Raw genomic sequence first — 24,117 nt, 5'->3', positions numbered from 1 at the left:
ATAAAATGCATACGCTTACTGCGTAGACCGTATTTATTTAAGTCTGATCTTGTTTTAATATTATTCTCAAAAAATATTTTTCTAAGTTGACTAATTAAAACATCGTTAAACTTGTGTGATATACCTACTTGATTAATTTCAGAAAAATAAATCTGACTAGGTAGACTAGGTATATTGGCTATAAAAAGTACAGAGTGTAACCAGAACAATAGAAAAAAAATTAAAACAGGTGATAGTACTGATGAATACTGATAACGTAGGTACCACAAAAAAACGTGAAAAAAATAACCCTGTATGTTTTAAAAGTTCACAATATTTGTATTTCAAATAAAAGATCTGACTGACGCTAGAACGTTACGTAAATAAGCCTCTCGGAGTCAATGCCACGTCGTAAGTGGGACATTGACCCAAGTTTTGCACGCTATACATTGCGGGTTTGAAAAATACCAAATCACTAAAACTACAAGATAAGGCAAATAGTAATTCGCATTGGATTGTGTTTAGGTAGTAGGTATAATCATAATAATCCTAAGTTTTTGCTAGCGTTCTGGTTACGCCTTGTATAGGTGCCATATAAATAAATAAAAAGAATACATACGCAGAATATAAAGGCTGTACAACGTGATGAATATCGCGTGGTAAACGAAACTCAAAACGAAGAACTTTCTTATTCTCCGCCACTTCAGAAAAAGGAATGTCTCTGCTACCGGATGCTTCAAAAGGTCTTTTCGACCCACCTATTAATAAAAACCTTTTATTAAATGTATGAAATCTAATTATATAAAAGGAAAAGGTGACTGACTGACTGACTGACTGATCTATCAACGCACAGCTCAAACTACTAGACGGATCGTGCTGAAATTTGGGATGCAGATAGCTATTATGACGTAGGCATCCGCCAAGAAAGGATTTTTGAAAATTCAACCTCTAAGGGGGTGAAATAGGGGTTTGAAATTCCACGTCCAAGCGGACGAAGTCGCGGGCATACGCTAGTGTATCAATACGGGCAGACCCACATCTAACTTTTCGGAGTTATGCGCGTTTTAAGTATTTGAACATCACTTGCTTTAACGCTGAAGGAAAACATTGTGAGGAAACCTGCGTGTCTGAGAGTTCTCCATAATGTTCTTAAAGGTGTGTGAAGTCTGCCAATCCGCACTTGGCTTGGGTAGTAGACCCTAGCCAAGTAGGGTGGTAGATCCGCACTTGACTTGGGTAGGGTGGTGGCCAAAACCCTTTTCATTCTGAGAGGAGACCCGTATTCTGTAGTGAGCCGGCGATGGGTTGATCATGTTGATGATGATGATGACCATTACCTCAACAAAAGCGAGCAGCAACTCAGCCTCTCCTCGCGACAGACAAGGCACCAACGGTCGGAAGTCGATAGTCAGTTCGCAATCAACATCGCCTATCTCGTGCTCGCTGACATGCACGGCGTCGTCCAGCTTGCTGATGTATCGCGGGATCACATCCGGCACTCGTCGCACTATGAACGATAGAACTGATACTCCGCCGTTGGTGCGCAAGGTCACGTCGCCTCCGTAATCTGTAATTATAACGTTCATCGGATTTACTATCTCAAAATGAACCAGGCCGTATATGTGAACTAACGATATTCTGGTGTCATCAAATTACATGAACTATCCTCAATTACAAGCATTGTAATTCTCATGTATTGCACAGGGAAAACCATCAACGTAGCGCAACTGGATAAACCTAACCTAACTCTACCTAAGTCGCCTCCAACCACCCCTTACAGCGACCCCTCACCTCACTCTAACCTAGCTATCCTAAGCTAAACACACACTTTTAGGGCGCAATTGCTATTGCAACCTCTAAATCATGTTACAGGTCATTTCTTTATTTGAACATCTAACGACAATCTACCAAAGTGAGGAAAAGCGATTTCCTCACTTTAAATCTTACCTAGAAGCAGCAAAACACACGCAGAAAACTCATTTAAAGCGGCAATATGGAGTGGAGTATATCCAAAGTTGTCCGGCGCATTAGGGTCCGCGCCCACCGACAGTAACAGCCTCGCAACGTCACACGCTCTCGCGCCCCGTACGATCGCTCCGTGTAGTGGGGTCCTTCCGTCAACGTCTCTTGCTCGAACATCGGCTCGCTTGGCCACTAGTAGTTCGACTACCTCCACTGATTGGGCTAATGCCGCTGTAAGAAATAGTTTTACTATAATTATTTAATGTAGATAACAGATACATATAAGTCCCGCAAACCATTGCAATGTCTAAAACCTGACTTCTTGTCTTTGTCATTTTTATGGGATTACGTAACAGAGAGAGCCCTATACAGGATGTAACCAGAACGCTAGCAAAAACTTAGCGTTACTGTTATACTATACCTACACACAATCCAATACCAATAACTATTTGCCTCATTTTGTAGTTTTAGTAATTTAGTATTGTACGGGAGCGGTGTGCAGGCTCGACCGTACCAAAGGGGAGATCTCCCACCGAGCGGTTGGTTGTGCTCGGTAGCGCCAGCTGGGCCGACGGTTATGTCTTGAAACTTCTATATATAGTCCAGATTGCAGAAAACTCCGTTAGTGCGATTACTATCGGCGGTACATTTGTTCGGGACTACGTCATCGATTGAACAGCGCCATCTAGTTTCTATTGTGGTAACCGCCACATCACTCCCCTCCGAGACGAACGCGTAGTGTGAAGCAGTGAAGAGAGGTGGCGTTGTAGCGTGAAGGCGTGTGAAGGGCAATGGCTGCTAACCATCCAGAGAAGCGGTAGACCAGGACGCTTGTAGCTGGTGATGGAGTGCAGAGCCATTGTGCCCCGAAGCGGTGCTACATCCGTCTTACAGGCCTCGATCTGATTGCTGTTGCTGCTTGTAGACTTGGAGTTTGGAGGAGACGTCGGCTTGCGGTGTGTGATCCAAAGGTGTTGCGGTGTATGCGATCACCCTTGATCACGTTGAGTGCGGTGCGGAGTGCGGCGGTATGCGGTTGATCTTCGATGACGTCGGCTGTTGTAGTGTGCGACCATTCTTGTTTTCGTCGGTTGTTGAGGTGTGCGACCGTTCTTGATCACGTCGGGGTCACCAATGTACGGGAGCGGTGTGCAGGCTCGACCGTACCAAAGGGGAGATCTCCCACCGAGCGGTTGGTTGTGCTCGGTAGCGCCAGCTGGGCCGACGGTTATGTCTTGAAACTTCTATATATAGTCCAGATTGCAGAAAACTCCGTTAGTGCGATTACTATCGGCGGTACATTTGTTCGGGACTACGTCATCGATTGAACAGCGCCATCTAGTTTCTATTGTGGTAACCGCCACAGTATTTTTCAAACCCTCAATGTATAGCGTGCAAAACTCGGGTCAATGCCCCGCCTACGACACGGCATTGATTCCGAGTGGCCTACTTCTGGAATGTTTGTTGACCTCTAGAGTCATTCAGATGTTTTATTTGCAATTTATCGTGAAATCTTACAAAATATAGGATTTTTTAAATTTTTTAAGCGTTTTTTTTGTGGTATCACATTACTGATCATCAGTACTATCACCTTCATTAACTTATCTTTGTGGAGAGAGATGCAAGGCTCAGTATTTACGAATACCTTCTAATAAATGCCTTACCTAGATGAAGACTAGTCTGTCCTCTCGAATTCGGGCAGTCAATATGTGCCCCGTGTTCCAGTAAAAGGCCCGCGCACTCCGCATGGCCGTCCACTGCTGCTAAATGCAAGGCCGTTGCTCGCCCCGGCCCTAAAGCTGCACGCACATCTGCTCCTGCGTCTAACAGTAACTTCATACATGCCGGTGAGCCTAACGATGCTGCTACGTGTAGTGGCGTTTCTGTGAATACCTGCAAATACGATATTTGACTAGGTCAACAATAAATTATTTCTCAGTGATTATTAAATAAAAGGTCTTCCAAAATACGTAAGATCCACGTTCTTTATTAGTTTTATGTGTGATAACCATTTTAAAATATTGATTTAAGTAAAAAAGGACGTCAAATGATTGTGACATCACATACCGGTATCTCATAGAATCTCGCATACTAAGCGCGCGTTTTGACGTTTGATAAAAAGTTACTGATTTGACTAGTTGGCAAATACCGGATTGTAAAAAATAGCCTTCACGGACACAAAGACAAGAGACATTTCTTCTTATCTATACCACAGAATACAGGATGTAACCAGAACGCTAGCAAAAACTTAGCGTTATTGTTATACTACCTAAACAAAATCCAATACCAATAACCATTTGCCTCATTTGGTAGTTTTAGTGATTTAGTATTTTTCAAACCCGCAATGTATAGCGTGCAAAACTGGTGTCAATGGCCCCACCTACGACGCGGCATTGACTCCGAGTAGCCTACTTACGCAACGTTCGTTGACCTCTAGCGTCAGTCACATGTTTTATTTGCAATATATCGTAAACTTTTACAAAAATTTAAATATCAAGCTAATTCCCTAACAAAAACACATTGAAGTCGAACACATGGACAGAACAGGTTAAATAGTTGCCTGTAGTCATTATAATTCTAGTAATGTCTAAAACCTTAAAACCTTAATCCTAACAAGATCTACTAATCTCAATGAAGGACAAAACCAGTTTATTTCATGCCGTAATGACGCATCTTTTGTTTGAATTTGATTCTACAACAATGATTTTCAGTTTTTTGGTGTATTTTTTGTTCGCCGCAGGTCGGTCGGTCATTGTCATTATCAATAACTAGCTTATTCTCGCAACGTCGTCCGCGTGGACCACACAAATTTCAAACCCCTATATTACCCCCTCAGGGGTTAAATTTTCGAAAATCCTTTCTTAGTAGTTGTCTACGTCATATAAGTACCTAATTGAATTATGCATCCCAAATTTCAGCCCGATCTGTCCAGTAGTTAGAGCTGTGCGTTGATAGGTCAGTCAGTCAGTCAGCTTTTCCATATATTGATTGAGGGGTAAATCATCAGCCTTTGACTTCGGGTTTGTTAGTATTGTCTGTCAAGGTGATGATGTATGCTATAAAGCAGACACACTTCTGGGTGTCTGTGGGTAATGCGCGGGCTTCTAAAAGGGCGCTTACGACTTCCGGTGTACCTATAGACGACTAATAGCCGGACACCCGCGATCGCCCTTGCAGCTGCTTAGCATAAACGTCGGCCCACGCTCGTTCGGTACCCTCATTCCGCACATTGTCTTGATAACGTGACTTCCGAGTCCACCAATCACAACAAAGCATTCTCCCCTGTCCCCCGCCGCCCTCACAAGCGTGGACCAGTGGGTGCTTGAGATGAAGAAAGGATCCGGACCGCAGGGCACGCGGGGATCTGCGGAAGACTCATAGGGACAAGGATCAGATAGAAAGAGTTTGTAAGGAGTCAAGAAGAAAGAGCCTCTGAGCAAGTACCGAACGGGAGCCCTCCCGCACTTCGGCCCATATAACTGCAAGGTTGGTGGAGCCATGGGATGTGGAGGGTTGTCCCCCGCCAACATTTTACGATTTTTTTTTCATGCCAAACCTTGGATATGCGTACTCTTGAGGGTAAATAATGTATGACTGTGTATGACGCACCTGCGGAGTATCAGGACACGCGCCAGCTTCCAACAAGGCGCTTACGACTTCCGGCGCGTCGCTTAGCACCGCGTAGTGTAGTGGGGAATGCTCGTTCAGACCTGCGTTGACATCCGCGCCGTAGCATATCAATAACTGAAAATAATTTTTAACCAACTTCAAAAAAGGAGGAGGTTCTCAATTCGTCTGGATCTTTGGTTTTAGGGTTCCGTACCTCAAAAGGAAAAAAGGAACCCTTATAGGATTAGTCTGTTGTCTGTCTTACCGTCTGTCCGTTGTGTCTGTCAAGAAAACCTGTAGGGTACTTCTGAGTCAGGCTCTCGCAACGAGGGTTCCGTACTACAGTCGTATTTTTTCGACATTTTGCACGATAATTCAAAAACTGTGATGCATAAAAATAAATAAAAATCTGTTTTAGAATGCACAGGTGAAGCCCTTTCATTTATGATACCCGACTTGCTATAATATAAATAAATTAAATAAATTATCTAATAAATTTTAGTTCATGACCACAATTTTTTTTGTGTGATGTAACCACAAATTCACGGTTTTCAGATTTTTTCCCCTAATGTCTGCTTATAACACCTACCTACCTGCTAAATTTCATGATTCTAGTCAACGGGAAGTACCCTGTAGGTTGTCTCGACAGACAGACAACAAAGTGAGGTGAGTGAGTGAGTGATAAGGGTTCCGTTTTTCCTTTTGAGGTACGGAACCCTAAAAATTATCTAAAAGTTTAAGTTTCAAACGAGCTTTCATCACATGGCCTTGACTAATATTTCCTCGAGTTCCCCATTGCCTAAAATAAAAACTCATTGGTACGCACACCGTTTCTAAAGTACTAACACTTTGCACGTTTCCACATAAATAATCGTGAGTAAACAAATGTCACTCCGATACAAAGTTTACCTTACCTCGCGAAAACAAGTTGTAGGAAGAAAAATATTTAAATGCCAGTTTCCGATAGAAGCGAGGTTTTTTTTTTTTTTTTTTTTTTTCCTACCATAAAGCACCATTATAAAATGGCAGCTTTATTACTACTACCATCTAGCCTATGGGCTAATAAGTAATATTATTCTAGCTTAAACTTCTACTTATGATTAATTTTTAAATCTAATTTACAGTCCAATAACTGTCCTTAGTTTATTCTAACACGTACTTACAGTTCACTATGTTCTTGTGACCTAGAAAAATAAAGTAGCACAAGCACTATTACACAAACGCTGCACTTTTTTTTTTTTTTTTTTAAAAGAATATTAGCCATGTTAAATGACTAATATTCCCCTTTCCTCTCCAATTAAGCGTCAAGCTTGTGCTAGGAGTAGGTACGACAATAGTGCAACGGGCGGGGTTTGAACCGTCGACCTTTCGGTTTTCAGTCCACTCCTTTACCGGTTGAGCTATTGAGGCTTTTAAAGTATGTACTTATGTACTTTTTAACACTAATTCGAACGGCTTGGTTCTTTTGAGCCTCCTTTTGATATCCATGTTATCTAGAAGCTTCACAGCCTCCAAATTAACATGATGGCGAAGTCGATGTTGGTGAGCTTCTGCGTACTTTTGGATGATTTTGTTTACGAACTCTATCTTAAGGTCCCTGTGGAGATCGTGATTTCTTACATACCAGGGTGCATTTGTTATTTCCCTGAGTACTTTGTTCTGGAATCTCTGTATTACTTGAACATTGGTCGGTTTAGTACACCCCCAGAGTTGTATACCATACGTCCATACAGGCATCAGAACTTGCTTGTATAGCATAAGTTTATTATGTAATGAGAGCGTGGAATGCCTTCCAAGCAGCCAATACATTTTTTTGTAGCGTAATTCTAACTCCTCACGTTTCTTTTTAACATGAGCTTTCCACCGAAGCTTTGCGTCAAGCGTCATACCCAAGTACTTCGCTGTATTTACGTAGGGAATAAGTTGCCGATTTAGATAAATTGGGTGATATTTTGGTAACTTATTGGTAAAATCTATATGCATAGATTTCGACTCATTTAGCTTAATTCGCCACTTTATAGTCCAATCGTTGACTTTATTTATGGCAGCTTGAACTTTTTCTACTGCTTCTTCGTGACTTTCTCCAGTTGCTATTATGGCAGTATCATCAGCGAATGTTGCAATAGTGTTATTTTCTAGTGCTGGAATATCACAGGTGTATAATAAGTACAGGACCGGACCTAAGACACTTCCTTGTGGTACCCCAGCTTTAATTTCCTTGAGTTCAGAATACGCATCTTCTTGACGAACTCTAAACCATCTATTTGAGATGTATGATTCAAGAATATCTGCAAATGACTTTGGTAGCATATTTCTGAGTTTATAGATAAGCCCTTCGTGCCACACTTTATCGAAAGCTTGCGCTACGTCTAAAAAGACTGTAGAACACACTTTCTTATTTTCTAATGATTTCTCTATTATGTCAGTAATTCTGTGGACTTGATCTATCGTTGAGTGTTTTTCACGGAATCCAAATTGGTGATCTGGTATTAATTTTCTCTCCGCTAGTATAGGTTTTATTCTTTTGAGTAACAGTTTTTCAAATAATTTTGAAATAACTGGTAATAAAGAGATTGGTCTGTATGTTGTTGTTTCATGGGGTGGTTTCCCCGGTTTAGCGATCATTATAACTTCAGCAACTTTCCATAACTCAGGTACATGTCTTAGTCTAAATGATGCATTTATGAGATTGGTAAGTTTCACTAAAGCTTTCCGAGGTAGGTTTTTTAAAATTTCTCCGGTAATGAGATCATATCCTGGAGATTTTTTTTTGCTTAAATTGAACTTTATTTCTTCAGATACTTCCTTTGGTGTCACAAGTCTGATATTTTGCAGGTCATCTTGTCTTTCTTCATTCTCACTGAAATCAATTGTATGGCCCTCATTTGGTTGGAATATATCTTCCAGATGCTGAGCGAATCTATTAGCTTTTTGAATGTTATTGATAGCCCATTTTCCATTTGATTCTTTAATAGGTGGTATATGTGTGATAGGTCTTTTTAGATTACCTGTTACTTTCCAAAGAGAATAGTCAGTTTCTCGGTCATTGGTCAAGCTTCGTAGGTAATCATTTAACTTAGTGTCATTATGACTTTTGATTGCTTTCTTGATTGTTTTCGCGAGTTTGTTCAGTATTCTTTTGTCTTGTGGCGATCTCGAGGCATGCCATTTTTTTCTCTGCTTTCTCTTTGTTCTAATGAGCTGTATAATTTCCTTAGGATAGGTGGTACCCTTACTCCTTTTTTTTATCGATGGCGTATTATTCCAGGCTGATTTTTGTATGTCTGTTATAAATTTAGCTACTTCCATATTGAGCTGGTCTTGGCATTTTAAGGGGACCTTTAGGTTTATAGTACTGTCTAACTCTATTTTAAAGCTTTCCCAGTCTGTATTGTTATTCACTAGAGTTATCTTGGTTTCTTTGAATGCAATGTTATGTTTATTCAATATTAACAATATTGGTGAATGGTCCGAATTCATGTCATATTTTCCTTCAATATTTAGGTACCTTGGTGAGATGTTCTTAGTTATAAAGAAGTCTATCAGATCTGGGGTTTTTTGAGGATCAGTAGGCCAATAGGTCGGCATACCTGTACTGATCGCGTCGCATCCCAAGTCTTTGATCGCACTCAGCAATTCTTTACCTTTTGTTGTTGTTAGTCTGGAGCCCCAGAAAATATTTTTGGCGTTAAAATCTCCACCAATTATAAATCTGTGTCCATATTGTCTCAAGAAACGCACGTATTCATATTTTTTTAGAGAATGCCTTGGTGGGCAGTATATGGCTACAATTGTAATTGGGTATCGTTCTGTTTTAATATTTACTGCCACTGCTTGGATTTCAGACTCTTCGTATTTACTTTCTTCGTAGTGACAAATACTCTCTTTTATTATAACAGCACTACCTCCTCTGGCTGAATTATTAGGATGTAGGGCGTGATATACTTTATATCCATTAAATTTGATGTAGGATTCTTTTGTGAAATGTGTTTCGGAGATCAAACATATGTCGATATTTTCAGTATCTAGGACTACTTGTAGCTCATGTTGATGTTGGAATAGTCCATTAGAATTCCATGCCAATAGTTTTAGTTCTTTTTCCATTATTTGGTTTTAAAAGGGGCTTTGTTAGTGCCATTTTCAAGTTTTCGCAGGCGATCATCGAATGATGACATAAATTTCAAGATCTCATCTAGTTTATTTAAGGTAGGATCGCTCGTGTTATTACTGTTGGACATTTTGTTTGAGGCTACTTGTGCATATGTTACCTTTTTACTAGGATTTTCTTTGTTAATTTCGGGAAGTCGCACATTTTTAGCAACTGGAGTTTGTTTTGTAATACCACTTGTTGCTTGAGTGTTTTGAGAAGATGGTTTTTTGTATTTCCTGTTCCTGATGGATTGCATTTCCTTGGCTACTATGCAGCCTCTATAGTTAGCTGGATGAGCTTCCCCACAGTGTACACATTTAGGTTTCTGCTCAGCTGGTTTTTTGCATTCAACACTTAGATGTTTTCCAGTGCATTTGACACATCTTGGCTCTCTGGAGCAATACTTCTGGGTGTGCCCATACGTTTGACATTTTTTACACTGTGGTATGAGCTTCGATGATCTCAGTGGATGTATTTCCACTTTGCATCCAAGAATCGAGGTGATTCCATAAATTTTGTCGATGTCTTCCCCATTCGTAAAACTTAGCAGGAACATGTTTAGTGGTTCCTTGTTTTTCCACCTTAGCTTATTGACGGCATTTTCAACCTTAAACCCTTTATTCTGAAGGTCTTCGATTATTCTTTCTGGCTTACAGGTAAAATGCAGCTTTTTGGCCATGACTTTAATGGGCCTATCTTGCTTGTTTTCAAAAGAATGCCACAGGAATTTCCCTGCAGTCAATGTTTTAGTGATTGACCGATATGTATCTTCATTGTTAGCATTTATTTTAACATTGTTGCCATTTAACATTTTAATTCGAAAAGAATCTCCAGAAGGACCTTCTGTTAATAAGTCATAGAATGACTGATAATTTGTTACGTCATCTACTATTATTGGCGGGGGTGGTGGAATTTTCTTTTTCCTTTCCTTACTAAGACTGGTCGAGGAATCATCATGCTGATTGGTGGATGTGGACTGCTCGGGGGAGGTGTTCAATTTTCTTTTCTTCCTGCTTTTAGCTCTAATCCATTCTGTCTCTCTGGCTAATTCTTCTTCATCCGTTTGATATTCCGCTGGTTGCGGTGAAGTTTCCTTGGTGGTATTATTCTGGCTAGTATCCATTGTATTTTCTTTCGACAGAAATTTTATTTTATTTTTTAGCTCCAATATTTGCTTCTCCATAGATGTAATTATGAGCTGAAGCTTCTCGTTTTCCGCCTTTTTCTCAGAGAATGCTTTAAAAAGCATATGCTCTGTTTCGGTGATTAATTTTATTTCTGAACCCATAGTTGCAGTATAATAGTAGTATAGCTGCGATTTATTATTTTACAATTTATTCTGACACGACAAAACGCAAAACTAGGTCATTATGTCGAACGCGGTCGACCATTGGCGGCCGAGACGCGGCGTCAGCAGATTACGCTGCGATGCGCGTATTGCGATTAAGACACGGTTGTTTTCGACGAAAACCAAACACGGACTGAATAGAATGAATAGAAGCGAGGTAACAAAATATATGTTGCCGTCCTATAACTAAAAAACTGTTTTGAATTTTCGTCAAAAAAGTGGGAATTTTCAAAAACTAGTTATAGTTCTTGCATTTCACGAAGGCGAGTGACTCATGCTTGTGTTTAAGTTGTATCGGTATACGTGGTACAGTAAATGTGTGCGTTTGCTCGCGACTGATTGGTCCGACATGCACGCAAACGTACGTAATGTCCGCGTATACGACGTAACCACAAGTAAAGTTCACTCGCCTTCGTGAATTGCAAGAACTGTACTAAAAAAGAATGGTTTTAGTTCGGTTCTGAGCATAGCATGCTTTTTAGGGTTTCGTACCCGTATGGGTGCCAACAGGACCACTAAGCCTCCGCTGTCCGTCCGTCCATCCGTCCGTATGTCTCTCAGCAGCAGCAGGCTGTATCTCGTAATATGTAGTGAGTTGAAATTTTCATAGAATTTGTGTTTCTATTGCCATGCTATTATATAACTACCTCTATTATAAATGCGAATGTGTGTTTGTCAAAAGTGTGAAAATCAAAGAGTTCTCACGGGATTTTTAAAAACATAAATCCACGCGTACGAACTCGTGGGTTTCAGCTAGTGTTATATATTCTGTGGCCAAAGTGAAATAATTTAAACTAACTAGATCCCACTGAACTAGACCTAGTTCTGAAAATGCTCACCTTGACACAAGACAAAGACTTAGCGCTCGCCGCGCAGTGCAGCGGCGTTGCCTTTCGGTCAGTGTTGGAGTCCCACAGGTTCGGGTCGGCCCCATGCTCTAGTAACAACTTCACACATTCCTCCTTCGCCACTAAACAGCTCAGGTGTAAGCATGACCTTAAAAATTAAAATTTGTTAAACACAAATAATTAAGAAACTTAAAAAACCGGTCAAATTAGAGTCGGGCGTCGCTTTTTTAGTTACCGAAACCGCGCCGAAACCGCACTGAAATGTTACCGAAACCTCACCGAAAGTGCATCGAAATGTTACCGAAACCACACCGAAATGTTACCGAAACTGCACCGAAATGTTACCGAAACCTCACCGAAATGTTACCGAAATATCTCTTAAACAACACTGAAACTTGCCCATCCACCATTAGGCCTAGAGTGCTGCTGTACGCATTGCCACATCTTGTGATACGAAGTCGATGGCGTTTTCATAGTGCTCTGTTTCTACTAACGCTGATATCTCATCGGATATATTGGATAATAACGCCCCTCCGGCATCCGTTTTCCCCTCCTCTTTTAAGATCTCAGCTGCGCTAGTGACGTCTAGCCCCCAAGGGGTAAGCATAAGGGACAAGGTAGAGACAAAATAATTTGTAGGGAGTCCAGAAGGCGCCCCGGGAAAATGCCAAGAGCAAGTACCGAACGGGCGCCCTCCCGCGATTCGGCCCATATAACCGAGAGGTTGGTGGGGCCATGGGAGATGGAGGGTTGTCCTCTTTTAATATGGGTACCTTTAAGTCAAGAGCAAATAGATATCACTTGCCACCAGGTCTGATTGCAGCCAAGCGCTAGTCTATAAATTAAAAAAAAGATACATACCTCCCAGCATCATCAGCGCTATTAGGATCGGCTCCGTTCTTCAGTAGCTTGGAGAGAAATGAGCATTTGCCCATCCAGCAAGCCCAGAGAGCTGCTGTGCGCATTGCCACTTCATCTTGAGATACAAAGTTGATGGCGTCTTCATAGTGCCCTGTTTCTACTAACGCTGATATCTCATCGGATAGAGGAAGCTTATGTAAGGACTGTAGAATTTCTTCTGGAATGGTAGAATATTTAGTCTTTATTTATTTATTTATTATTTAATTAGAACGGCCATAAAGCCCAATTACACTAATTAAACTACGAATACTAACTAACTATACTAACATAAATATACTTACAAAAAAATGTGAAAAATTATAAATTTTCACAAAAGTGCAAGATCTGACCCATGAGGTCAGCCCATTTGTCAGCAAATATGTCACAGCGAGGGGACTCCTTCAGCAGCGCGTTGAGCGCAGCCAAAGTGCGTGGTATGGGTGACCTGGAGCGCGCTACCGTGCGACTAAACGGACTTACGAAAAATTTGGAGCGGTGGCGGAGGTAGCTGTAATTAGAGGGTGCATAAACGCAGCAGAGCTTGTTGTGTAGTTCAGAGCAGTCTATCACACCTTATATAGTCTTGAGTTCAAATGATTAAGAATTCAATGTATAATGGGTAAGAATCCAGTTGTACTGTGCACATTGGTAGAATCACATGTAGGCATTGATATAAATGACAAGATAATAATATAAGTCAAACGAACAAAAAATTTCACGGTTTAGAAACCAAATAAATCAGCGCCACCTCTTAGATACTAACTAGCGACCCGCCCCGGCTTCGCATGGGTGCAATGTAGATACTAATGTGGTGGCAATCCTACTGTTTGTTAATTTTGGATGGAAGCTTGATTTCTTCCGACATTTTGTTCAAATATCGTCATATTTCAAAAAATTAACACAAACCAATATTAAACTATACCTATAAACCTTCCTCTTGAATCACTCTATATATTGGTGAAAACCGCATTAAAATCCGTGGCGTAGTTTGAAAGATCTACGCGTTCAAACATACAGACAAAGGGAAGCGACTTTATTTTATACTATGTAGAGATGATAATGAACGACCCGTTTGAAATCCAGACGTCACTGAGGTTGCATCGGTGCATAAGCACCAATTAATCGGTGTACGTACGTATGTATGTACGTTAGGGTGTCCCTTATATGGACGAAAAATTTTTTTTTGCAGTTATCAAAACGCATACCCTCCAATTTTGTTTATTATACTAAGCTTAACTTAAATACAAAATTTTAACTTCCTACGTTCATGTTAACCCGTGCCGACAGGGTCCCAAAGTTTATGTAAGATGGTGTCTTTGAGTACTTCTTAATAAATAGCTAGGTCGTCGTAAATATGAATGTTGTATGTAAATATTGATGAAAAGACAAATTTAAGTAACACTTTTATTTATTAAACAGTTAAAGTTACATAATTTATTCACAATACTTTCTTCTTTTTTACAGACTAGAATCATCTTTTTGTGTTCTTGAACACAGCGTAATAAAAACTGCTTTTGCTGAATTTTCAAACTCGAAAACAAATTTTGCGCTTGATGGATACGAAAGCACTCAATGATTCAGCTAAAACAATAAGTAAAATTATAGATAGTTCGATCAGTTCCCGATAATCATCACGCATAATACATTATTGGAGTTTATGCTTAAAAAAACGTCGCCAATGCGTTAATAGTTGCGTCATAAAGATATTGTTTTACAAAATCACTGCATGTTACGATAGAACTAAGGTCACTGTTTTTCCAGTTGTCTTTAAACTTTTAACTAGGTGGATTTTTGATTAAAATACACTTAAGAACCAATTCATAAACATAATAGCGGCAAAGAAGAGTATCATCTCTCTATGTAATTTTTGTTCCAAAAGTACACAAGTTCCATTCAAGCTGCCTGTATTGGATGATGTCGTATCCCAGCACATTATTTGTACCTAACTTATCATTGAGGTTCTAGTCACAAAGTGCGTTTACAACTGTTTTAGCTTGATCTTTGTCAAATGAGATGTCCAGTTTTAGTACTGCAAGAAAGTACTGCTCCTTTTCTCCAAATGAAGTAAGGATTGGCAGGCATTCTTTTTTAGAACTTCTCACAGGCCAGGAAACAGTTTTCCATCCCAGTAATGTAAGGGTGGTACATTGGGCGGAATAGAAATATACCCGGATACGGAATAATCTACCACCTTACAAAGATTAGAGGAAAAAAAAATAATTTTTAATTTACTTTACTTGATCTATCTACCTAGTAAAGAATAGAAGCTAGCCGTCGACTCCCTTGTAATGCATATGAGGTGTTATAAATGAAATTTGCTAGATGTTAGGCAAAATTGTTTTTAATGTAACTTTTACCGGGGTCGCTTAATACAGAATGATGGCTAATAATGCTTAGTTATTCTAGCTTAATGCCAAGACTTAATTTAGATACATTAGAATGACTTAGGTAGATAGTACATAAGATCTATGTTTTAAATTTAAGATGCCATTGGCATGGAATAGACAATGACACAGTAAAATTCATAAAATTGTTTCAAAATAAAAGCTCAGTAGTAAAGACAGGGTTCTTACTGTACACATACACTAAGAAGGTTCACTAAACTGTTCCAGGATACAAACATTTGCTTACTTGTAGGTGCGAAGACTGCAATGTAGCTGGACGGCATCGGCCAAGATCCAAAACTCAATTTAACTTGATTCTTCACAACCGAAATGTTTCCTTACAAAGATTTTCACCAAGTCTTATCCATAGAAATTAAGTTGCCAACGTGAATGTGCAAAAGAAATAAATACGAAAACCGAAAACTAAAAACGGAAACGCAAACGGAAACTAAACGGAAAACTGAAGCTAAACGTAAAACGTAAACGTAAAATTAAAAACGTAAACGTAAACCCTATTGAACTCCTGGCCACCAATGGTTTTCAGAAGTCCACCCACAACCCATTATCCTCATTTATTTGGGAAGTTAAAATAACTGGAACATAACTGATGAAACATTGAAAATACGTTAGGATGACTAAAATTTATGACTATTGTATTTTCCCAGGCGAAGCCATGGGCGAAAAGAAGTGAGATTTTCCTGGAACGAAAAAAATTCGTCTTCACATGTTGACTCCAGGAAAATTCTAAATCTCACCAATCGGTGTTGCCAGACGCAACCCGAGTGTAGCCGCTGTCATTTAGTTTGATCATGAAGCCAATTCATTTTTGAATATTTGCGGAACCTAAGGATATATTATAAGAACCGTTTTGTTAATGACTTAACAATAAACAAATGATATTATGGTTTTATTTAATTATTTTGTTTTATTTTTACGACAATTGACAACGAAGCAAACGCCATCTATTGTGGCTCGAATGAACTCTGAACATCGACCCACGCGTAGTTCTGCACCTTGATGCTAGGTGGCACCAACATACTTTGAACAAAATAGATTTTAATTAAAAGCGAAACGCTAATTAGTAGTTCAAAATTTACAACGTCACAATACTTCCCCTCCTACGAAAAGGTTCAACAGGTTGAACCACGCTGCCCTCAGCGTCATCCAACAACTACTAACAATTTGCCTGAAACAAACAAACAAAAAAACACAGAAGTTACGCGTGAACGCACATCTACTACTAACAAGGAAAATTGTCTAACAAAATAAATATACTGAAAACAGTGTAAGGTTTTATACATTATACTTAACTACACAACCCTAACTTCTAAAAAGAATATATACAAAAAAACTTCATGGTGTCTAAGACACTTGAGTGGAAACATCTTGGCATCATTCTTCAGCTGACTGATAGAATGCGTCTAGGCCTACGGTGGTTCACTCTTTTAAACTACCATCTTAATATTTGTTACTCAACAAATACGGAAAATCTGGTTGTGAACGGGTCCATCTGATATGGCAACCGTTCTCTATCCCATTCGGAAAAATAAAACCGAATCAAAATCGGAATATGAGAAAAAAAAAACGAAATAACTCTCCTAGAAAATAGATCTCGGAACAGAATCGGAAAAATAACAGAAATGATCCATTATCTAGAAGGAAAACGAAAACAAAACACAAAACCCCCCCCTTTTCGTTATCCCCAAAGTACGATATTTGCATTTTTACTTTCTCATCCGGTTGGTCTACCACAAGCATTCCAATCATCACATATTCATCCCTACATACATCCACTACATTCCTCCTCAACTGAACCATGGTAATGTAACTGTTAACTCAGAACATCACTACACTCATTCAAATTCCTAATTGAATATTGATAACTTAAATATTCAAGCAGTTTAGACCAAACTAAGTAATGGCAAATATCTACTTCTTAATATCCTTAATATGCCAAGTGCCTATTGGGTGGTTGTCAGCTACTCTAACTAGTTCATAAACCAAAGGTGACAAAACCTTGACAACCCTGCACTTTTCATACTTAGGTGCCAGCTTAGCTGCGAAAAAATTTGTAGCGTCGCTTTGTGGATAGGTCTTTTTCCACACTATATCCCCAACAGAATAGCTTGCAGACCTACGCCTTAAGTTGTAATGCGTTGCATACTCTGCATGAGCCTGAAACAAATTTCTCCTAACCTGACCAAATATGTCCTCCAAAGTTCCAAACTTTCCTGCGTATTCCTCCCTTGGAATTCCGGCCTCGTACTCCTTATCCGTGTCCTTATAGAAGGAACCATTTAAGACCGGTTCTCTAGCGTGGACAAGGAAGAACGGGGAGAATCCAGTGGATTCATTAACCGCACTGTTTATGGCGAACTGGACCTTGTACAGGTTTTCGTCCCAGGACCTGTGGTTATCTTTCACAAAAGCGGCTACAGCAGTCATAACAACCTTATTGTACCTCTCAACAAGGTTAACTTGCGGAGTGTACAGTGGTGTGTAGTGTAATTTCGGAATATTATAACGCTTAATGAGATTACGGAATTCAGATCCTGTAAATTGGGACCCATTGTCCACAATCACAGTCTCTGGAACACTATGGTTCAAAAATACAAAATTCTCTAGCGCTTTAACAACAGCGGCACCTGTGGCACGCCGTAACGGAAACAACATTGTATATTTCGAAAAACAACACGTCACCACAAAAAGAAATGTAAATCCTGATTTAGACCTAGGCAAAGGTCCGACTAAATCAGCCGAAATGACCTGAAAAGGTCTCTCGCAGACTTTAGGCTTCCCAAGCAGACCTGGAGTGGCTGATGTCGTGTGTTTATACGCAGAGCAAGTATCACAATTCTTAACGTACTCAACCACGTCCTTATACATACCACGCCAAAAATATCTGAGGGATAATCTGCGATGAGTTTTGAACACACCAAAATGACCTGCAGTTGCATCTGCATGGTTTTGTTGCATAATTCTAAGGATGTCGTTCTTGTGGACTACCTCTTTCCAGTCGAACTCACTGAGAAGCTGGTATTTACATTTACTGTAACGATATAGTTTATCGTTCAAAATACAAAAATTCGGAAAATTTGCTGGATTGATTTTACAGCCATTAAATGTTTTGTCATACCAGTCATCTACCAAAACTTGTTGACTAGAGTTATCATTACGATCACCAACTACATCTACGTGTATGAGTCTCGACAAGGTATCCGGAACTACATTATCACAACCCTTCCTATGTTCGATAACAAAATTATACTGTGATAATCTACAACCCCATCTGGCGAGTCGTCCTGAGGGATTTTCTAAATTTAAGAACCACTTTAGGGATGCATGGTCTGTGATAATTGTGACTGGCTTGGAACCAAAATAAGCCTGAAATTTCTCCACTGCAAAAATCACAGCTAGAGCCTCGCGTTCCGTCGCGCTGTAATTCCTTTCGTTTTTATTTAGGCTCCTACTGACATACGCAATGGGATGATCGCAACCATCGGTTTCTTGCGTCAGCATACCGCCAACACCATATGCAGAAGCATCACAATGTATTTTGAATGGTTTTTCAAAATTCGGTACCGCAAGAACAGGTGCGGTTACCAACGCATTCTTCAATGTATTAAATGCTACCTCTGCCTGTTCGCTCCACTCAAATTTAGGTGCGTTCTTTCCTTTACTCGTTAGTCTATTGAGTGGTGCAGCGATGGTTGAAAAATTCCTAATAAAGCGCCTGTACCAAGAACAAGTGCCTAGGAAAATCTTTACCTCCTGTGCAGTTTTTGGGGTCGGAAAGTTCAAAACTGCGGCAACTTTTCCAGGATCTGTGCGTAAACCAAATTCATCCACTATATACCCTAAATATTTCAAAGAGTTTCTAAAAAAATTACATTTATCAAAATTTATGGATAGTTGAGCCATTTTTAGTTTATCCAGAACTCTGTTTAATAAAATTAAATGGGTTTCAAAATCAGCAGAACAAATAACAATATCATCTATATAACAAAATACTATTCCATTTTCAATATCACTACAAAAATTTTGATTAAATAACTGGTCCATTAACCTCTGCTGTCGTGCTGGTGCACCGCATAGGCCAAACGGCATGACTTTAAATTTGAATAACCCTCTACCAGGAACTGTAAAACTGGTTTTTTCCTGAGAGTCGTTAGCTAACGGAATTTGCCAGAAACTTGAACTTAAATCAATCGATGATAAAAACCTTGCCTCTTTCAAGCTATCTAGAATTTGTGGAATGTACGGTATTGAGTATGAATCCCCCTTTGTCACTGAATTTAATTTCCTGCAATCTAGGCAAAATCTCCAGTCTCCATTTGCCTTTTTCACTAAAATTGCTGGGTTATTCCAAGGGCTTTCACTCGGAGTAACTACGTCCATTTCCAGCATCCTATCTAACTCTTTACTTAAAGCTTCCTTCTTTTCGGGAGAAAGTGGATATTGTTTTATTTTTATTGGCAAGGCATCACCGGTGTCAATAACATGTTCAATTAATTTTGTTCTACCCAATCCAATTTTCTCTGAAGAAATATCTGAAAATTTATTTACTACAGACTGGGCTAATTCTTTCTGTTGAGATGATAAGTTTTCAAAAGAAGTGATGGTATGAATTTGTTCATTATCAATCGCACAAATATTGTAAAATTGAGAAGGTGCCTTAATTAATTCTAAATTATCAAAAATGCCAGGGGCTAACTGAAATGTTTTCCAAAAGTCACAGCCAAAAATAACATCCGCTATTATAGAGGGTACTACAAAAAATTTTATTATGTGAGTTACGGAATTATAAGTAATCGGAATAAACATATAACCCATGCAATCAAGTTTGTCTCCATTTGCCACTGAAAATGTGGTATCAATACTGCTATGCAATTTATAACCGAATCTCAAAAAAACCTTGTGCGCCTGGTTACCCAAAATTGACGCGCAAGCACCGGAATCTAGTAAACCTGTAATCTCAAAACCGTCAACAAAAACCTTTAAATGTGGCCTAAAGTCTCGTTTATCCACTGAATACAGAACTGTGTCAGGTAAAAGGGATGTTTTGTTGTTAATGACCAAGTTCTTTACTTGTGTCTCTGCACAGTTCTTACTAATTAGTTTTTTGAGTTTTTGTCCGGAGCGGGTTTACTAATCGCCTTTTTACTACAACTTGGACATGTCTTTACTGTAAAGTTCTGACGTCCACACGAAAAACATCTAATAAATTTCGGAACTGTCCTGCAAAATTTAAAGGAATGGTTACCCTTGCCGCACTTGTAACATAGTTGTTTATTTGTTTTCGTAAAATCAGTGCCTTTACTTGTATCAACCTTAGGTGCAGGTGTGACTGAAAGTGTGTTTATCTGTTTTGTCACTTGTTTGTAAGCAAACTCTGAACTTAAAGTTGCCTTACTGTTAGTAGGCTCAGAAAATAAGGCGGAACGCTGCCTCGCAGCCTCTAGTTTGCGACACTTTTCCTTCAACATTGCGACAGACTTAATGTCAACAAGAGCTAATTGTTCTGAGTAAAAAGGGCGAATATTATGTAATAAAATTTGTAACTTTTGTTCTTCGGAAAGTGGTGTTGACAACCTTGAAAACATGCAAAACATTACAGCGAAATAGATAGACACAGGTTCTTCAGAGCCTTGTGTTCTTGCTCGAATTTCACCTAGCAACCTGTAGTCATAATCTACTGCATCAAATTCCTCTAAAAATAAAGTTTTCAATTCTGACCAAGACGAAACTTGACATTTGTTGCCTCTGTACCATAACAATGCTCGGCCTGTAAAAAGATGAAATGCAGAAACAAATAATTTTCCATCTGAAACGCCATAAGATCTTTTATATTCCTCAACGCGTTCGATGAAACTGCGCGGATCACCCTGTCCGTTGAAATTTAACTTCCACTTGGCAACATTTTTATCACCAGTGCAGTCAACGGCGGTACTCTCGGAATCCAGTGATTCGTCGTGAGACGACTCATTGTCAGCATCTAATCTGGAAATCAAACTCTGCAACTTTGTATGTAATTCACTCTTCCTACTTATTAAGCTGAGTTCGGAACACTGTATTCTCAAAATTCTAAAGTACAAATGTGAAGCTAAAGCTTTAGACCTACAGAGGGCATGTCTATCTTTAGTGTCAGAACACTTTTTTAATAAATCTTCTAAGTCTTGAAGTTTTTTAGTAATAACCCCTAACTCACTTTCAGAAGTGAAATCCGTCTCTAAAATTGATTCAGAAGGAATTTCCTGAATTAATTGTTTTAACTGTTTCTTTAAACCTAGCACTGTAGGTGCTGGAGTTTCGGAACGAATGGATACCTCATAACACAATTCGTCCTTCAAAAGTGAATGAAACTGGGCAAAAGTCTGTTCCATTGTGTTAAGTCAAAACACATTTAACAAAATATCGAGCTTGTGTAACTGTCTATGTTTAGCCTTATACAAATTGGTTAAACACAAACACAAAAGAAGTTATTTAAACTATTAAATATACACAAGCAAAATACACAACAAAAACAATATTCTTAAGTCTATCCTAACCTATTTTATCAATTATGTTCCTATTCCAAAATATTGTTAATAATACAAGCACATATTATTACTATAGTAAACAAAATATAACAAAATAAACTTCCCAAAATTGAATAAATGATTGTAAGGTGCAGTATCACCTTTATGAGTACACAGTGTGTTACAACCTTTACAATTACAAAAGTAAACAGGCAACAAAGTTGCAATGAACTCTGAATAGCATATTATCTTTTAAAAAAAAACAAAGAGATTGTGCAATGGTTTGATGACTGTTACTTTACACTTTTAACACATAACCTAAAATACAACAAAATCTGTTTCTAAATGTCACTTTAAACTACCAGCATTCAATTAAACTTAACATGTTTTGTGTGTGAAGTAGCTTTTATCATAACCTTAACACAGCTCTAAACAAAATTTCAACAAAATAATGAAGTATCAAGTCACTGAAAAAAAAAATTGTTCATAACTTCCTACTTGAACTTAATGTAATCTCTGAATATAGTTTATATATTTAGTTTCACAAGTTGTAACTCTTAGTATTTATAAATGTATGTGTGTAACTAGTTAACAGCACATAGCGTTTCAAAACTTTAATTATACTAAGTTACCGGAATTTTCAAACATAAGATGTACTTACTATTGAAAGCAATACCCAACAACAACTCAGTTAAGCAATGTTTATTACTAAACTGAAGGCAAACATTCACTTATACACCTCCAAGGTAAGTCAAATAACATAATTGAACGGCATAAACACCATTTATAATGTGTTATTTAAATAAGAAACAACCACTGTTGGACTATACTCAGAAAATTACTTAAACTATCAAACAAAATTTCTAACTATCAGTTATTATTTAGTTAGTTAACCATAAAAACAGCTTAGTGCTCTTTGCAATGTGTCACTACTTAGAAAATTGTACAATCAGCGGAGTACATTTCATAAAATTCACAAAATTTCTCAAAATATACTGAAATAACTATATAAAAAAACGTTCGGGCGCCATTTGTAAGGGTGGTACATTGGGCGGAATAGAAATATACCCGGATACGGAATAATCTACCACCTTACAAAGATTAGAGGAAAAAAAAATAATTTTAATTTACTTTACTTGATCTATCTACCTAGTAAAGAATAGAAGCTAGCCGTCGACTCCCTTGTAATGCATATGAGGTGTTATAAATGAAATTTGCTAGATGTTAGGCAAAATTGTTTTTAATGTAACTTTTACCGGGGTCGCTTAATACAGAATGATGGCTAATAATGCTTAGTTATTCTAGCTTAATGCCAAGACTTAATTTAGATACATTAGAATGACTTAGGTAGATAGTACATAAGATCTATGTTTTAAATTTAAGATGCCATTGGCATGGAATAGACAATGACACAGTAAAATTCATAAAATTGTTTCAAAATAAAAGCTCAGTAGTAAAGACAGGGTTCTTACTGTACACATACACTAAGAAGGTTCACTAAACTGTTCCAGGATACAAACATTTGCTTACTTGTAGGTGCGAAGACTGCAATGTAGCTGGACGGCATCGGCCAAGATCCAAAACTCAATTTAACTTGATTCTTCACAACCGAAATGTTTCCTTACAAAGATTTTCACCAAGTCTTATCCATAGAAATTAAGTTGCCAACGTGAATGTGCAAAAGAAATAAATACGAAAACCGAAAACTAAAAACGGAAACGCAAACGGAAACTAAACGGAAAACTGAAGCTAAACGTAAAACGTAAACGTAAAATTAAAAACGTAAACGTAAACCCTATTGAACTCCTGGCCACCAATGGTTTTCAGAAGTCCACCCACAACCCATTATCCTCATTTATTTGGGAAGTTAAAATAACTGGAACATAACTGATGAAACATTGAAAATACGTTAGGATGACTAAAATTTATGACTATTGTATTTTCCCAGGCGAAGCCATGGGCGAAAAGAAGTGAGATTTTCCTGGAACGAAAAAAATTCGTCTTCACATGTTGACTCCAGGAAAATTCTAAATCTCACCAATCGGTGTTGCCAGACGCAACCCGAGTGTAGCCGCTGTCATTTAGTTTGATCATGAAGCCAATTCATTTTTGAATATTTGCGGAACCTAAGGATATATTATAAGAACCGTTTTGTTAATGACTTAACAATAAACAAATGATATTATGGTTTTATTTAATTATTTTGTTTTATTTTTACGACAATTGACAACGAAGCAAACGCCATCTATTGTGGCTCGAATGAACTCTGAACATCGACCCACGCGTAGTTCTGCACCTTGATGCTAGGTGGCACCAACATACTTTGAACAAAATAGATTTTAATTAAAAGCGAAACGCTAATTAGTAGTTCAAAATTTACAACGTCACAGTAAACAGTAACAAATTCGGGCACGTTATA

The 24,117-nt window shown here is 38.6% G+C and overlaps 2 protein-coding genes across 3 annotated transcripts in view; one reads left to right on the top strand and one right to left on the bottom strand.

The window, feature by feature from the left end:
- Positions 1–24,117, top strand: part of Coq6 (ubiquinone biosynthesis protein COQ6, mitochondrial) — a 47,303-nt gene that overhangs the window by 7,458 nt on the left and 15,728 nt on the right. The gene's annotated exons all lie outside the window — the stretch shown is intronic.
- pyx (transient receptor potential channel pyrexia) overlaps positions 1–24,117 on the bottom strand; it is a 34,085-nt gene that overhangs the window by 5,020 nt on the left and 4,948 nt on the right. The window contains exons 3-9 of the mRNA XM_034977956.2: positions 12,758–12,974; positions 11,888–12,044; positions 5,551–5,685; positions 3,606–3,834; positions 1,927–2,172; positions 1,317–1,546; positions 599–737 (exon numbers count right to left, since the gene is read on the bottom strand). Coding sequence (XP_034833847.1) covers positions 599–737; positions 1,317–1,546; positions 1,927–2,172; positions 3,606–3,834; positions 5,551–5,685; positions 11,888–12,044; positions 12,758–12,974 — 1,353 coding nt within the window. The remainder of the gene's footprint in view (positions 1–598; positions 738–1,316; positions 1,547–1,926; positions 2,173–3,605; positions 3,835–5,550; positions 5,686–11,887; positions 12,045–12,757; positions 12,975–24,117) is intronic.

Source organism: Maniola hyperantus, chromosome 18, assembly GCF_902806685.2.
Source record: "Maniola hyperantus chromosome 18, iAphHyp1.2, whole genome shotgun sequence".
Lineage (NCBI taxonomy): Eukaryota > Metazoa > Arthropoda > Insecta > Lepidoptera > Nymphalidae > Maniola > Maniola hyperantus.
This window is presented reverse-complemented; position numbering and strand designations above follow the sequence as displayed.